The 16648-nt window shown below is 34.9% G+C and overlaps 1 protein-coding gene and 2 pseudogenes across 1 annotated transcript; all 3 read right to left on the minus strand.

Annotated features, from left to right (window-relative positions):
- Positions 1-386: 386 nt before the first annotated feature.
- LOC132182056 (protein neprosin-like) lies at positions 387-2533 on the minus strand. Its single transcript, XM_059595263.2, has 7 exons — positions 2378-2533; positions 1871-1957; positions 1594-1782; positions 1325-1483; positions 1190-1243; positions 905-1045; positions 387-788 (listed from the first exon to the last, which is right to left on the minus strand). The coding sequence occupies exons 1-7, from the start codon at positions 2531-2533 to the stop codon at positions 387-389; spliced, it is 1188 nt and encodes a 395-aa protein (XP_059451246.2).
- Positions 2534-5107: 2574 nt separating this feature from the next.
- LOC132183006 (cytochrome P450 89A2 pseudogene) lies at positions 5108-6639 on the minus strand (annotated as a pseudogene).
- A 5893-nt stretch (positions 6640-12532) lies between these two features.
- On the minus strand, positions 12533-15524 carry LOC132182054 (mannan endo-1,4-beta-mannosidase 5-like; annotated as a pseudogene).
- Positions 15525-16648: the final 1124 nt, after the last annotated feature.

The raw sequence follows: 16648 nt of genomic DNA on the forward strand, positions 1-16648 counted from the left end.
ATATATATATATATATATATATATATATGAGGAGATGATGAGTCTTATCTAAATTTAAAAAAAAAACTTAAGGATTTTTAAATTTTGGAGAGTTAACTTGGGGACTTATTATACAATTACCATTTTGGAAAGCATCAATATATGGATATGCTTATGGAAATCTCCAATGGATATATATCAAAGGGAATATTGGTTATATATATACAGCATATTGAGTGCAATCAATGTCTTATAACCAACAAAATGAAAGAAGCTAATGGTCCTGCTTGTCACATATATTTCAATCAGCTTTTCTTGAATTTAAAAAATTTCACTTAATACAAATTAACTAGATAACTTTGAGAAAACTCATTATTATTAAAATGGGAATTAGTAAAACTACAGTTTCAAGCTCCTTTGATTCCACCAGGACCATCATAACAAATAAGACGTCCAAAATATTCATTGATATATCCTAAATCTTTAATATTGTATGCATCTGGATTAGATGCATACACCTCTGAATCGATTGGATTGACAAAATTAAACTTTGCGTTCTCATATGCAGTTGCAATTCGACGACTATGAGCGAAATGGTCTGTATCTGTCCCAGGTAGAGTAAGGCCAGTACCCATAGGTGGACTAGGCTGGTCTAATGGACTGTAAACTTCTCCTCCCCAATCAGCTTGATTGCCAAACTCACTCAATTTCCCAAATAGTGTCGGGGGCCAAAAACCAACTAGATAATTCTCTTCTTCATAGTATAATGACCAGACAAATTTTGTTGAATATGGCCCGTCAAGTATTTCCTACCATGTGATAGTAAGTAAAAATGAAACAAAATTTAGTGTAAAACATATATTCATGGCTATGGATTTGTTCAGTAATTTAACGAACATCTAAAATCACATATTCCCTTTCATACCTTATTGATTCGCAATTTAAGGGCAAATTGCGGTCCACCTATAAGAGAAGTCACATCTATTGGCCAACCTAGAGGCATTTGTGAATTTATTTGCACATATCCAGGACATTGTTGATTGAAACATTGTGTTCTTCCATCAATCTGGTAGAAGGAGTTCATAGAATAAAAGGTTTTTCTCTCAATAGAAAAATATGAAATATAAATCCTTAATTTGATCTGTTACAAATAGTTAAAAAAAAAAAAAAACAAAAATGAAATTACTCAACACAATCTACAAAAACCCACCGTGAGGTGCGCAAATAGCCGAGTTTGGTTGTCTTTGAACAATAAAGGATTTACCTAAAAAGAAATTTGTTCAGTATATATATGTTTGGGTCTATTAATTAGCAAATGATAAACTATCTTAAAATAGGGAATTACCGTGAAACCTGTTTTTATGGTGTCAAAACCATTTGAAAGTGTCATCTGGAATGCACTATACTGAGACCCAGTAACTCCTTTTGTATGAAATAAGCTAATAAATGATTCAATTCCAGCAAGCTTCCTATTGGGGTCAATTTTTGTTCGAAGTATTGCATACTGCATGAGATAACCATATTCTTAATTCACTTGCATCACTAACACTAGGGTAGATTCACTAGCAAAAAGTAATACATTTTTTTTAGCACAAAAAAAATAATGATTCTTACATGATGTCCAGGTTCTTCGTCGATATTTGAAGAATATATCTTTGAAAGCATTTTGGCTCTTGCCAAGTCATATTTACTGATTCTTATTATAGGAACTGTTCCATAAGGACACCCTGGACCTTTTAGCCCAATATTTAAGGGTAAATTCCCTTTGGCTCTCATTCCTTGTAAAAACAACTTACGTTTCATCTGTAATGATACTCTTGAAAGGTTAGAACGATATCAGTTCTATCAATTAGTATTTGAAAAGAAAAAAGATTTGCATTAACAGTTAAACCTCAAATGTAGTATTCTTCCAAAAAGGATGATCAAAGCCAGGTTGTTTGTAGAAATCAATACAATCGTATATATCTCCATCTCTTGTCTGCATATTTCAAATCAAAATTCAATAATGATTAATTACAAGCCCAATGAAAATTTTAAGAACCACATCATTCTTGGAGGGACACAAAAGTGACACAAGAAGGACTTGTAGCATTACTTTGTGCCTATTTTACCTTAAAGTTAGCCAATAAATTAAAAACGGTTTCAAAAATATTGGAGTCTAATAATATGAAATAAAATAGGATATATAAATTATGTATATGGCATTAAATTATATTATTACGATTAAGTGTACGTGGCTTGATGAGCCCATGCATGCCTCTTAATCTCTTATATAGAAGTGCTAGGATAGGGACTGGAGTTTGAATTTTATCCTGATCATTAGTTCAGTATCTTATACAAAATATTTGAAATATGCATAGAAATAAAGAATTAAAAGAATAACTTTTGGAAATCTTACTTGGATTCTTTTAATTGCAGAAGTTTTAAGATTTATAAGTCGCTTCTTGAATTCCAGTTCTTCCTTTAAAGATAATCCCCAATCAGCTTCAACTAGATTTCCGCTAAGATAGAGAAAGCACAGGAAGAAAACAATTAAGTCCACCCTTGCCATCATGATCGATAAACACATATGAGTTTGTAGATTTAAAGAGTGTAAACACAAATATTTTTATCCTAGAAAACACTCATATTTATACGAAATGACATTACTTGCTTGGCAAACCATAAATATTATTGTCCAGCCTTAATATGTCTACTGTATTAATTAAAATATTTATAGGATTGCACAATAATAATGACATTAATGATGAAAGATAAAACATACAAATTGTCCAACCTAAACATACCAATTGCATTAATTACGAAGGCTATAAAATTGTCAAATAATAATGACAATAATGAAAATGATGGTTATAATTTCTTTATAAATTGACAATAACTAAATGAACTTCATTTAAGACATATAGCCTTTAATAAGAGTAATGCTCGGAACCATATTTTTATCCTCTTTTGATCCTCTTAAAACTGATGTGGCTTTTAAAATCACCATTAAATTTTAGATGAATTATACTTGAATTTTGATCCAATGGTGATTTTGAAAGCCACATCAGCTTTAGGAGGATAAAAATATGGTCCTTAGCATTACTCCTTTAATAATTCAGATTCAAGTACTACTAACTGACAATAAATGTGAGTAATTTGGATTTTTCAATTCTCAATCATTATTTTTAAGAGAAGTGCTAGGGAGCCAAACAAATGAACCCAGAAAATTTTTCAAACTGACTTGGTAAACAGTGAGTGGCAGACAAGGGAGAGAGAATTAGATTTTTTTTAATTTAAAAACCCTTGCCACGTTAGTTTGGAAATTTTTCTAGGTTCATTTGTTTGACTTTCTAACCCTTCTCTATTTTTTTAAATTAAAATTTGAAGATTATTTTGTTGATTTTCTGTTTTTCTATTATAAACTTTTTTTTTTCTTTCTATTCTTCTATAAACTTGTTGTTTTGCTGTATTTGTATCTCCATTTTTTGCTTTATTTATTTATTTTTTAAGTATTTATTGTTGGGTTCCTTGGATTTTTTGGGTTTTAGTCTCTATGTGCCATTGTGGTTTGATCTTGTAGTGGAGACTTGCACTACTAGATATAGAGTACCCACTCTTCATCAACACTTGCTTCAAATTTTATTAGTGCCTTTCCCGCTTCAGCTTCATTCGAATGGTTGTTACAGCTTCCTAGTGGAGATTCATATAGGTTTTAGAGGCTTTTTAAGGTTCGTGCACCTTAAGAGAATGACTCTCCTTGGTTTGCTTTCATCTCCAATTCAAAGACTTTATTTCTTCGGTAAAACTAGTTGCAAGACTAGCAATGTTTTTCATAAGAGATCGAGTCCCTTCAATCAAGATGGGTTGTAAAATAAGAGTTTTACAGCCTCTAGTAAAATTTTGACATGCTAGTTAAAAACACCAAATATAATGTATATGAAAACACTCGATCAGCTAACCGAAATCCCTATAGAGCAAAAAATAAAATAAAATAAAATAAAAACCCTTTTACAGTACCCCCACTCATCTACGCCTAAACCACCAACGCCTCCTCCACCGAGCAATGCAGCCAGAATCTGCCCGAAGCCACCGAATTCTGGGTTGTGATTCTTTGTGGTTTGGTTTGTTTGTTCAAGAAAGGTGAGATTCTTGCAATTTTTAGTTGTTCTAGGATGGAGGTGGCGAAATTGCTTGTGATTGAGGGGATTTTGTATGTTATGATATGTATGTTATGATATGTTATGCTGTGCAAAGCTATGTACTTAAATTATGTTGATTTTAAGTACTTATGTTTTACTTATTATGTTATGAACTATTTTATGGCTTCATATTATGAAATGTGAAGTTAATTATGTAGTAAGAAAATGCAAGGAAATACTATTCTGATTTATTACTATGTAGCAAATTGTCTATAACTTAGTTTACCATTTAGCCATACAATATTTATTAAAACTCATTTGTGAAAACCTTGCATACATGGTTGTTTAGTAAACACGTACGAGTGATGAGATACATTTTCAAATACATGGGGGCTCTCATATTAAATGGTTAGTTTGCTTGAACTTACTAAGTCGTAGACTCACACTTTTACCTATAAAATTTTTATAGATGGTTGAGGAAAAAGAAGAAGATAAAAATCTATATGAATGATTGATCTATGATGCATATGACTGATATGATGCCCCAGATATTGGAAGGGCTCGAGACCGGCTTGATTATATGTCCTCTATAAGGAGCCAACCCAGTACTGACAAAGCTCAATTCCGCTCGGTTCATTTATAGTCCTATACATGTATAGGAAAATGCTCAAATTTTCCTTCATTATGATGAAGTAGTCTATTTAAACTTAGGTTGTCTGAAAGTTGGTCATATATATATATATATATATATATATATATATATATGCGATGTAAATATCTGAAAATAGGTAAGATATTTATATAGATATTTTGGTGCGATAGTTGGTATCAATTATTGACAAAGATGTAATACAATCAATCCAACGAAAGACAAACAATACTTAAAAAAAAAAAAAAAAAACGATAAATAAGGTACGTAACATGCATGTCCTACATGAGGCCACTTTGTACGTATGATAATTATTCAAACACAAACAACTAACAGCAACGTATGTACTATCTACAATCTACTTGACTCTTGGGATAACTTGAGCTCGCACCGGATTCTTCATAACGACCAAGAATTCTTCCTTCTCCGACAGATCAACACCATCCACCGCTTTCCACTCAAAATTCCAAACCAAATTTGCAACAAAGTACTCCAGAATAAGGGATCCATATTTGTAACCGGGACACATCCTCCTCCCAGCACCAAAGGGCAACATCTTAAACGATGACACATCACCCACTTCTTCTCCACCGTCATCACTACTAGACCTACTCATCATCCTTTCAGGCCTAAACTCCATAGGATTCTCCCACACCGTTGGATCGCGCCCTATTATTGCTGTTCCGATGAGCACCGTTGTATTTTTGGGGATAGTGTAGCCACATAACTCCATATCTTCTGTGTTTGTGTGTGGAACTAAGGAGGTGTTTGGAGGGTGAATTCTGAGACATTCGAGGATCACCGCTTTCAAATATGGAATCCTTTGCAAATCCTCCTCCTTAACCTCCTTCGCTCCTTGTTCCACAACTCGGCTGATTTCACCAAAAAGCTTGGCTTGAATACGCGGGTGCTTCACCAAATACGCCATGACCCAGTGGAACATCGTTGCGGTTGAGTCGGCACCTGCGTTGATAAACTCAGAGCTCAAGCTCAGTACATCGGCCTCCTCAAGCTTACCGGCGTCCTCAGAAATTTCCAAATCCAGTAAGGTGTCTGTGTATGTAACCAAATCCACTTCTTTGGCGCCCTTCTCTTGCTTCAACTTCTGGCGAGCTCTAATATGAGGCATCAGGATGTCGTATTGACGCTTTAAAAATTGAGTGTACCTTTGCCAGCGCTTTCTATAGACAAGCTTCCCCAATCTCGGCCAGGAAGCGAAGACGCTGAACTTAGCGTAGCTGACAAGAAATGTATATTGTATGTGTTCGACTTCTCGAATTGCATCTTCACCGATGTCGCCATATGTCATGAGAATGAACAAGGAAAACACAGCGCGGTGGAGATGCTCAAAGAGTTGTACGGCCTCGCCCTCTTGCTTGGAACATTGGTTGAAGCTGTTAACCAATGTTTCCATGGATCGGTTGCGGGCGAAGGAGTAGGATTTCAAGCTAGAAGGGTGGAGAGCTTCGGACATGAGATTACGACGAAGGACACGCCAAGTAAGGCCGTAGGGGGATCCCCCAATATCTTTGCGCTTGTTGCTGAGAACGTAGCTGACGGGGACAAGTGGTGGGCGGTTTGCAAAGATGGCGCTGTTTTTAACAAGGGCTTGGTGGGCAATGGGGTAGGAGGTTATGAAAACGAGGGGTTTAGAGCCGACGAGGAGTGTCATGATGTGGCCATACTTTTGGGAGAGGTTAGAGAGGAGGGAACGAAGTTCAATTGTTGATTTGGGAAGTAAATGGAGGTGTCCTATTATGGGAACAGAAGGGGGTCCTGGTGGGAACTCATTCTTTTTTGTGGTTTTGGAGGAGAAGAGAAGAGTGAAGAGGGTTTTTATGGAAAAGCATGCAGAGAGAGATAGGAGGATGATGAGCCACAACTCCATGGATCTAGTTAGCTAGCTCGCTCCAAGTATTAATTAGCTTGAAGATGGATGCATGCTGCATGCCTCATTTATATGCAACAAAGCAACAACCATGGCCAACTCTGTAAGACCATATGACCATGAAGCATTAATGATGCAAGTACGTACTAAACAAACATGTGTGAAGAAGCTTCTTTGGATCAGCCAGTTGCCTCGATCCGTACGTCTCTCTTTCTCTTTGGCATTGTGCGTTCTTTTTCTTTTTCTTTGATCTCTAAATTGTCTCGTTTTTGACCACCATCCTCCAAGGGATGGTGGCGCTGCATGTGTAGTGGGTCAGGCCTTGCTTATGATATTTGTTCTCTCGGCCACTTGTCTAAGTTCATGACTTGGTCTCATTATGCCACGTAATAATTATGCTTTGCCCTCTTTTTCGGTACTATATCTTTTCTTCTTTTTTATTATAAAATTTTTGGAATTAAATGTAAATCGTTAAAAAAACAAAATTTATACCACCTAATTAGTCAAATCTCGAAATAAATACCTCCTCTAATTCCATAAAAATAAAAGTTGTAAGAAAACTGGTACACTTTTCAAAATTTGTCTCTAAAAATTAGTTTTCAAATAATATGTAATAGTCCGATCTCATAAGTTGGTAATACATTTTTCAAAAAAAAAAGAAAAAGTAAAGGCCACAAGTTAAAGGCGAATTAAAGGTTCTTGCTTGACTCTTTTTTCTTGTTCTTTTTATTTTTTTGTGATAAACGTGGAGAGCTTCTTAATTTGTGGTAGGGAAAGTTTGGCAACACATATATCATAATATGGAAATGGGTCCAATATGGAAATGCTATTCAATAGTTGTTTTTTTTTTCTTTTTAAAGAAAAGAAAAACAAAAAAAAGAAGAACACAAAGGATACTAAAAAACAGACACTTGAGAGAATAAGTAGCATTTTTCATATGAAATACATAATATAATATAATACTAAAAAAACGAAGGTTAATATAAAAGTTCACACACTTTATTTATTTAGCAATTTGTAGCTGCCATGGATAATAATTAAACTTATAAATTTCAGCCAATAGAACCTTCCTATATGTCACTTCTTGTGGGTCAAGACAAAGAGGCCAAAACTTTAGCGCTGAGTTCTTCTTCTTATAATAATAATAATTATTATTCTTATTATTAGTGATGACTTATTAAGAACAAAAAAAGAGTGGAACTTAGCGGGGTACATACGTGCGTTCCTCGTGGAGGCTGTTTTTTTTTTTTTTTTTTTTCTTTTTTAATTTTTTTTTTTTGGTTAAAATTTTGTCTGTTTATAGAGGCTGCTTTTCTTCATGCATGTTCAAATCTGGTCTATAATTCCTCTTGATATTTTGTTGTGGAAAATTCTGGTCTCTGGATGGTAGAGCCATGGAAAATTCTGCGTTCAACTTGTGCATATAAACGAGTGCGGAAAATTTATCATGGGAATTAGGGGATGGCAGAATATTCAATTGCAGTGTCCCCGTCGAATCGCCGCGCCATCGGTAAGACTTTCGGTAGTTGGAGTAAAAAAAATTATTTTGACTTTATAAAATTTTTATTTCATTGATTAACCGAACTGAACTAACTTTAACTCTTACTAGGTTTTTGCATCACTTGTTTTGAACAAAAATATGTTCAATAAACATTTGTTTAGCCCAAAAAATAACCATATGGCCCCAGAAACAATTCATCTTGGCCCGTAAAAATAAGCTTGGCCTAATATAAAAAGCTTACAACTAACTGACCGGCGACTTAACTTATTACGTACACCGAGTTAATTGAAATAGTTTAAATTTATTATTGTCTTTATCAAATTGGTGAATTAACCGATTTTTTCGGTTTAGTAGGAGAAAATGCTTCTACATTCACCAATTTAACCTATAGTCAACCCTTCAGGGAACTTTTCTAGAAAGATTCAGCTTATGTAAAAATAACATATAATCTCATGTTAAAATAACAGATGGTTCATATTAATTTAACTACTTTTCAACCCAAGGACATTGACGAAGAAAACAAAACGTGGGAACAAACGTATATGCAAAACACACAGCAAACCCGGCCGTTTTAAACGAAACACTAAGTTGGACTCTTCTCCGAAGACTTGCTTTGCATAGTCAAATCGGGCAGTCCATTTTGAATCCCAGGAAAGCAGCAACTCAGCAGCCTGCAGTAGTGACAGAGACTTCATCTACAATTTCATAAAACCATCAATCATAACTCATAAATGCTATATACATTGAGAAACACCACTACGTACAAAACAACAATATATATATATATATATATCAGAGCTAACAAAATATGAACCTTTGTGCTTCAAATTTAAATAAAGATCAAACAATTTTAAATATGGAACAGGCATCTCACCCATACAATAAACCTAGTGTGTTCTTGCAAGTGGATCTAGTTCTTAGAGTTGGTAAAATTTGGTTTATATGCGTGTGCATCTAAACGGGCTGTTATAGCGCCTAAATGGGAGAGCCACCGAGAGTACCAGAAATCAAGCATGTACAAACTGCCTTAATGGTATCCAAACGAGAGCCACTGAGAACACCAATGTTTGGTCATGTCCTGATAGTGCGTTTGTATGTTTGGACAGGCAGGGTAACAGGTTCACAAACCCTAGACGCATCCGAACGAGGTGGCTAGGCAGTTTGGATACACCACCTTATAACCTGCGATTTCTACTGCTACCTATTTAAGTCTCTTTGTTGAGACTTTACAATTATGCTTTTCTAAGTCAAATACTGAGAGAAAACATCAGAGAGAGTAGTAAGGTTTTCTATCGAGGTTTTAGAAACTGAACACTTTAAACAACACTCTTGTTTTGTAATCCTCTTGTAATGTTCTCCAAATAATGAAATTCGCTTCAACTTAATTTGTGGACGTCGCCCTTAGCAGTGAACCACATAAATTTTGATTCATGTGTGATTACCTAATCTTATTATTCCACATTCTTCGTTCTTTTCGTATCTCACGGGTCTTGGCAGGATACAGTGATTTTATCCCCAACATTGGTATGCACGGAAAATTCACAGCTTTCAAGCTCTAAGGGAACGAAGAAACTTTAGGAGCCCAAAAATATATAGAGAAGATTTTCGGTCAATATTGTGATTTGTGTCAAGAAGACTAGAGAAATTCTCTTTTGCAAAAGAAGTTCTCTTTAGTTTCGACGATAGTGATTTTGGTGTATAATGGGACTTTGTTTGTTTAGTCACCACTAATTTCTACAATTTTTTTTTTCAATAATTTTTTTTATAGTAGAATTTCTTTCAAGTCGTCTTCAATCGTAGATGTAAGCTTGCTAAGCCAAATCATGTAAGTCTTAATGTCTTTGTGTAATTGTGCCTATTTTATAATGTTATTTCCTACGGCATCTTTCAGGTCCTAAATATAAATTTGTCACGACAACTTGAACAAATAAATCAAGCCCTGTTCACTGATGTAACTATTTTTCATGTCAACATTTATGTGATATCAAGACCCTTAATTTGATACCATTAAGGGTGGTGGTTCAATGGCCTAAGAAAGTTCCCATGTGGTCAGGGTATGTACTAGGATGTAGGTTCGAATCTCTGTAATGGAGAATCCCCACATGATGCAGAGGACAATCTATATATTCTTGATTCTCTTGATTATTTGTTGTTTTCTAGTATCCTGGCGAAATCATGTATGCTGTGCATTTGCGATGAGGGAAATAAGAACTGGGCCTTCAGTATAGTTGTTGCCTAGTGATTGACAAGGAGCTTATAAATCATATGCATATTTATAAGTTTTGCACTGGGAGGGTGGGATTGAGATAACAATAAACTAATTAAATTAAAGTTCTTTCTTTGGCCCAATTATCGATTAGAAGATTTGCTTGTCCAATTCACTTTGAATGGACGAATTGTGATACGTAGAGTGTGTTGAGTATACATGTGTGAGTGTAAAAAGGTTGAGTTCTAGATTTAAAAATATCATAAGTGTGAATAGTTAATATAGCATAGTTTGGCCAATATGCATAGGCTTAAGCTTTTGGGTTAAATGACATCCTAACATGTCATATAATGGTTTACTAGAAAACTTCGAAAGTATTCTTTAATAATTGGTATTATAGCCAAGGGTGGTGTGCGGTGTGGTGGATGATAGTAGTCCCTTTTGCAAGCAGGGATGGTGCGCATGGCACGGTCGAGGGTCCATTGAATAAGGACAAATGTGAATGACATGTGTATCGATAAGAGTCCCTCGAGTAGGGGCAAACGTGCATAGAACACACAAGCCTACATAGCACACAAGTGATCCTGAAGATGACCTATAAGATTAATAAAACTTCCATTTGAGGTGGAGTGTAGAGATGTGATGATGGACTCACACGTTAGAGGGAGATTACTGAGTACAGAGTGTAAAAATGTGAAGTCCCACTTTGGAAAGATGTAACTAGTGAGTGATTTATCAAAAAAAAGAAAGATGTAACAAGTGAGTGGTTTTTTTTTTTTTTTTTTTAATTTATTTATTTATTATTTGTATTTTTTTTTGTAACGTACCAAATTTCATTAAAACATAAGAAGGTTACAGGACAGACAGATAAAGCTAAACAACTTAAACAATTTAACCCTATCCAAACAGACTACAAACTCCTCAAAGAAATGTCCAAACCCATAGTTGAGTGGTTAATATAGCATAGTTGAGTCCAAACCCATTGACTTAAGTTTTTGGGTTGAGTAATGTCCCAACATGCTATATTATGATCTTGCTAGAAGACTCCCAAAGCTGTTAATCTCCCTCCCAAAAAGAATGTGTATTCAAAGGTGGGGGTTGACTTGTAGTTTTGTGCTTATCAGCGAAACCATTTTATTCATTTTGTTTACAGAGTTGTAATTATGCACAGTAAGCCTAAGGACTAATATCACGGTTTTACTACTCATCATGATTTATTACAAAAATGAATACGGATCTGCATATGATACTGAATCTCTTTTATGTTTTATCTATCTAGATAAGGAATTGATATTTTATTTGAAAAATGTATTCATGTCCTAAAATAATTTGTAGGATAAAAATGATTTTGAGCTATCAACACTACCAGCTCTTGTTCCTGTACTCAGTACTGCTGCAGGCGAGACACTATTGCTGATTGTGAAGCATGCAGACCTTATAATCAACAAGGTAACTATCAATATGAGGCATTCAACTCAAATACTTTTATTAAATAACAGGATCTTATTTGCATGGAAATGTCTGTAACTGCTTAAGATGAGTTGCTATGAACAAAATTTTTAATGCATGTTTTATTCTTTCAATAATCCATATTTATAGCAATGGAATCATATTATTCCAACGCTGAGATGACTAAGGGCCATGAGTTCATAACGTAAATTTTCTCAAGGGTGTCTTGATAACATGAGGCTCAAACAGAAGGTATTAAATTGTCTAGGAGGAGCACCTAGATGACTTTAAAAGTTCAAATGTAGTCATTTACTACTTTGGCACAATTGTTCTTGCTGTCACAGTTGGTTACAAGATTCTACTTGTTCTAGTTGAGACAACTTCTCTCTGGAATGAAGCCACTGCCTCTTTCTTTCTTTTTTTAAAAGTTTTTTTTTCCCTTTTATGAATGTCCTACTATCTTGAACTTAACGCAATTAAAATACTTTCTTTTCGTGATTATTGTAGACTAGTCAGGAGCACTTAATATTACATGTCCTGCCTAGCTATGATTGTTCGGGCTTATGATGATAACAATGCTCGAATCCAAGAAGAAGTTTTGAAAAAATATGTATCCCTTGCTAAGCAAACTGGATCCACAGGTAACTGCCGCTTATTATTCTTAGAGTAGTTTTTTCTTTCTTAATTAGAGTTATTTTGATGACATTACATGTGTTTGCAAATCTGTACCTCAGATGCTTTAAATATCTGAACTTCTGAAATGATGATAAATACTATCATCCATTATTCTGAGGTGCTTCTTCGAGGATAAAAAAACTGTTGAACATAATTTCCTTAAGTCCTTGTAATGGATGGCTTCTTTCTTTGATTTTCCAAATTCGGCGAAAATCAATGGCTTCTTCAAGATGCTTCTAGAGTTTGTCCAGTGACTTGTCACCCACTTTTGCAGGAATGTCGTTTGCGAGTAACTGCTCTGTCCTGAAAGCCTGTACGTTATCGAAATTTTTAAAATATAAAGAGCATTCATATTTGGTTCAATAGATTTATTCTCTATTTTAATTACACCCAGCTCAACAAAAACAAAATCAAGATTTGGTGAGCACGGTTCACACTCACCAAATATTTCAGCAATTTGGTGAGCCGGATGCAAATAGCATTTTATATCCATTTTAGCATTGTGGCTAGACAAAATTTAGGTTATTTTGGCTAGTCGGATGAGAGTGCTAGTGAATATTTCTGAAAATTTTGAGCTTACCAGACATCAGGATATGCACGTATGGTTGCAAAGTCAATCTCTTTAATCATATGATTGGTTATAAAATCTGTTCCAACTTGGAAACCTTGAGGATTGTATTGCTTTCGATCCTGAATTGAGTCTCCATAGAAACCTTCCATGCCAACTCCAAATAAGTGTATGTTGTCAATGGATTTAACATGGGAAACCATCTCTTGAACCCATTCCTGTTTGAATAAATACAATAACTTTACAAGAGCATCTATGTCTATATATATATATATTGCTATAAATTGTCAAGTTAGGGCTCTAATGGCTCACGTTTATGGTCTTGCCAGAGAGATCAACTTTGCAGCGTGGTTCATTCATTAGTTCCCAAGCCATAATCATCGGATCATCTTTATATGCAATTCCAGTGATTGTGTTCATCCTATTTAGCACTTTCTGTGACAAAACCATAGATATAACAGACAAAAAGAAGAAAAAAACAAAAAAGAGGCAACATGTTAGTGTTAGAATATAATTTAAATGATTAACTCTACAATTTTTTGTTAGCTTAAACTTTTAAAACAAGTTGTGATTTAATATGGTATCAGAGACAGATGTTATGAGTGCAAACCTTAACTCTATAATTTACCCTCTATTTCAGCTAAAAATTTCACTTGTTGAGCCTTACTTGCTGAGTGAAAATTTGAGCTCACACGTAAGGAAATGTATAAGAATATAATTTAAATGATTAAGTCTACCATTTTCTATCAGCTAATCAAGCTTTTGAGACAAGTTGCGGTTTAACGGTTTAGCATTTATTTCTATGTAAATGATATCCGAAGAAAGCAGCTCTCCTATAATATTTACCTTCACATGGGTCTTGTAGTGCCCTTTCACGACTGCATTTGTGTAAAAATCATCATCACCATTGACTGCCACGCCAGCACTTCTAGCCCATTTCACGTACTGAGGTCTTCCTCCATAGTCTTGGTAATTGTTACTCAAAGCCAAATTTAAACGAACTCCATACTTTCTTGCCTCCGAGATCACAAAATCAAGTCCCTGAGAATCGCTAAAAGTAATAATAAGAATTTCAAAGAAGCTACAAATCAATGCATTATGCATGCAAATGATCAAGTAGAGAGGCAAGAACCACCGAAGCCAATGGTCCAGTGCCACTTATCTCACTCCCAAGTGGTTTGGGATTCAAATCCCGCAATGAAAACGCTTGGAATTAGGCCTGAGCAAATTCACCGCTTACCGACTTTTGACCGCCTACCGACTGATAGCCGACCGACTTCTACCGACACCGATTAACCAATGAGCGGTAGGCGAAACATTTTTTTAATTTTTTTTTCTTTCGACAAATTCGGTTCGGTAGGCGAAATAAAATTTGTTAACCAAACCGATTTTACCGATCGACTTCGTCGATAATTTTCAATTTTTTCACATACCGACTTTACCGAATTGACTGCCTATGAGTGTCGGGACAAAAATTTGGTGGAATAAGTCGGTGAAATTACCGACTTTACCAACATTTTGACGAAACAAAAATTTTTCTATCGACATCGACCGACGCCCAGCATGGCTTGGAATTATTCCCATTTCACCGGTTAAGTGTCCACTAGTGCTTTGAGTAAAGTTGAGTATGGTTGAAACCGACTTGAGGGAGCATTTGCAATCTCCCTGTTCAAATCCTTTCTGTCTTTGGTTCTTAGCGAGTAGGTACTAATATATATGTTCATGCTTAGGTAGGAAGCCACTCCTGTCGCCCCTGCCTATCCTATCCTTTTGGATAGAATTCTCCTCCAAACTGAGTTGGAGGAACTTCTTCCATCCCAATCTATAAAAATGACATGTGTCCTTTTTGTTTTTTTGTTTTTTTTTTTTTACTTGTCCACACAAGAGGGGAGAGAGGGAGTTGAACTAGTGTCCTTTTTGTTATTAAGATGTGAAATGCATATGAGTTTTTAGAAAGATTAATTCCAACTTTGTCCCTGCTCTTAAAAAAATATGTACATCTCATATGTTCAAAGGACACATGTCATTTTTATAGATTGAGTTGGAAGAAATTCCTTCAATTCAGTTTGGAGGAAAATTCTGTCATATTATTTTTGAATAGAAAAAAAGAAAGAAGAAAGTAGAGAGAAGTGAAATAACCTGAAAGACGTGCTCATCATAAATGCCCGGAGATATTTGGAGAGCTTAATTGGTAACCTCCGTCGCTAAATGCCCATGTCCGGCAGACGGTGAGCCCAGCAGCGGAAGCCTCGCGAAGCACACTCGATATTTTGTACCTTTGGCTTGGCTCTGAAGCAACAACCATCATCCAATACGAGTTAAAGCCATTGAAGAGGAAGGGAGATCCATTTAGTGCAAAATGGGCGTCTCTTGGTTGAATGAATCCGGAAACTGCGCCTGCAGGGACGCCAGCTTCACAAACAACGGCCATAAGGAGGATAATTAACACCCCACAAATGTACTTCATTTTCCCATTAATGCATGCCATTATTTTGTACATGTTTTGATGCTTTTCCTTCATAATTTCTGTTGGTTTCTTCGTATATATATAGGAGAGAGAGAGAGAGAGAGAACAGGAATTGGTGAAGATATTATGAGATGTAACCGAAATTTCTGACTATAAGCGTTAAAAAATTGGCTGAATGGTTGCAATTAATTTGTTGTGGGGTAGTTTTTGATGATATATATGTACCCTCACAATTTGGTAGGAGGAATGCTAGTATGTTACGGTTCTTTGTAGTGTTTTCTTAGTGTTTTTTTGATCTAAAGTGAATAATATTGTTTTCTATTTTTTTAACAAAATAATATTTAGGTAAGATCATAAGAACACTAAGAGAATATTAAGAGGAATGGTAGTATTTTTCATCTGGTAGATACGGTGTTAGAATAAATTCCATATTAACTCTGATTTAGTTTGCTTCTAAGTCTATCATCAATTTCCTACCCTATCTAACATACACTAATTCTTTTATAAATATCACATATTCTCTTACATTTTATATATTTTTACATGGGGTTGTGGGAATACCTCCAGTTTCCTCTCCTACAATTAAATGTTTGATTTCTATCTGTTTGATACTTGTAAGTTGTTGTTGTAGTTGTACCATGCGTTTTCATGTGGAGGTGTGGCAGCTCTAACGCTAGATTGGATCGATGAAAGTCTTCCAGTAATATACAGACAATGCATGAAATTGGCATGCACGCACCAATTGAATATATATATGGAACTCCATATGCGGGTGGAAGTATATGCCCCCCTTCAAATTACTTCTCAATTGATAGTAATTTCTTTTAAAATTTTCAATTGCGACAATATTCTTCTAAACTACCAAAAAATTGATAATATTTCCTCAAAGCCAGCAAAAAAAATAAAAAATGTTCATAATTTTTGTTTTCTTCAATAAGACAAAAATATTCTAATAAATTCGAATATTTTTTTTTAAAAAAAATATTTCTATTTTATTAAGGCATTTTCTTCATTGGAGGGATATATATTAGCAATATTTAATAGTTTAGAGCAGACATTATCTCAATTGAAAATTTGAGAAATACAATTTGAAAGAGAATATGGAACTTTTCCCTGTATATATTCTATATTTATACGAATTAACC

This window comes from Corylus avellana, chromosome 5 (genome assembly GCF_965113065.1).
Source record: "Corylus avellana chromosome 5, dhCorAvel1.hap1.2, whole genome shotgun sequence".
Lineage (NCBI taxonomy): Eukaryota > Viridiplantae > Streptophyta > Magnoliopsida > Fagales > Betulaceae > Corylus > Corylus avellana.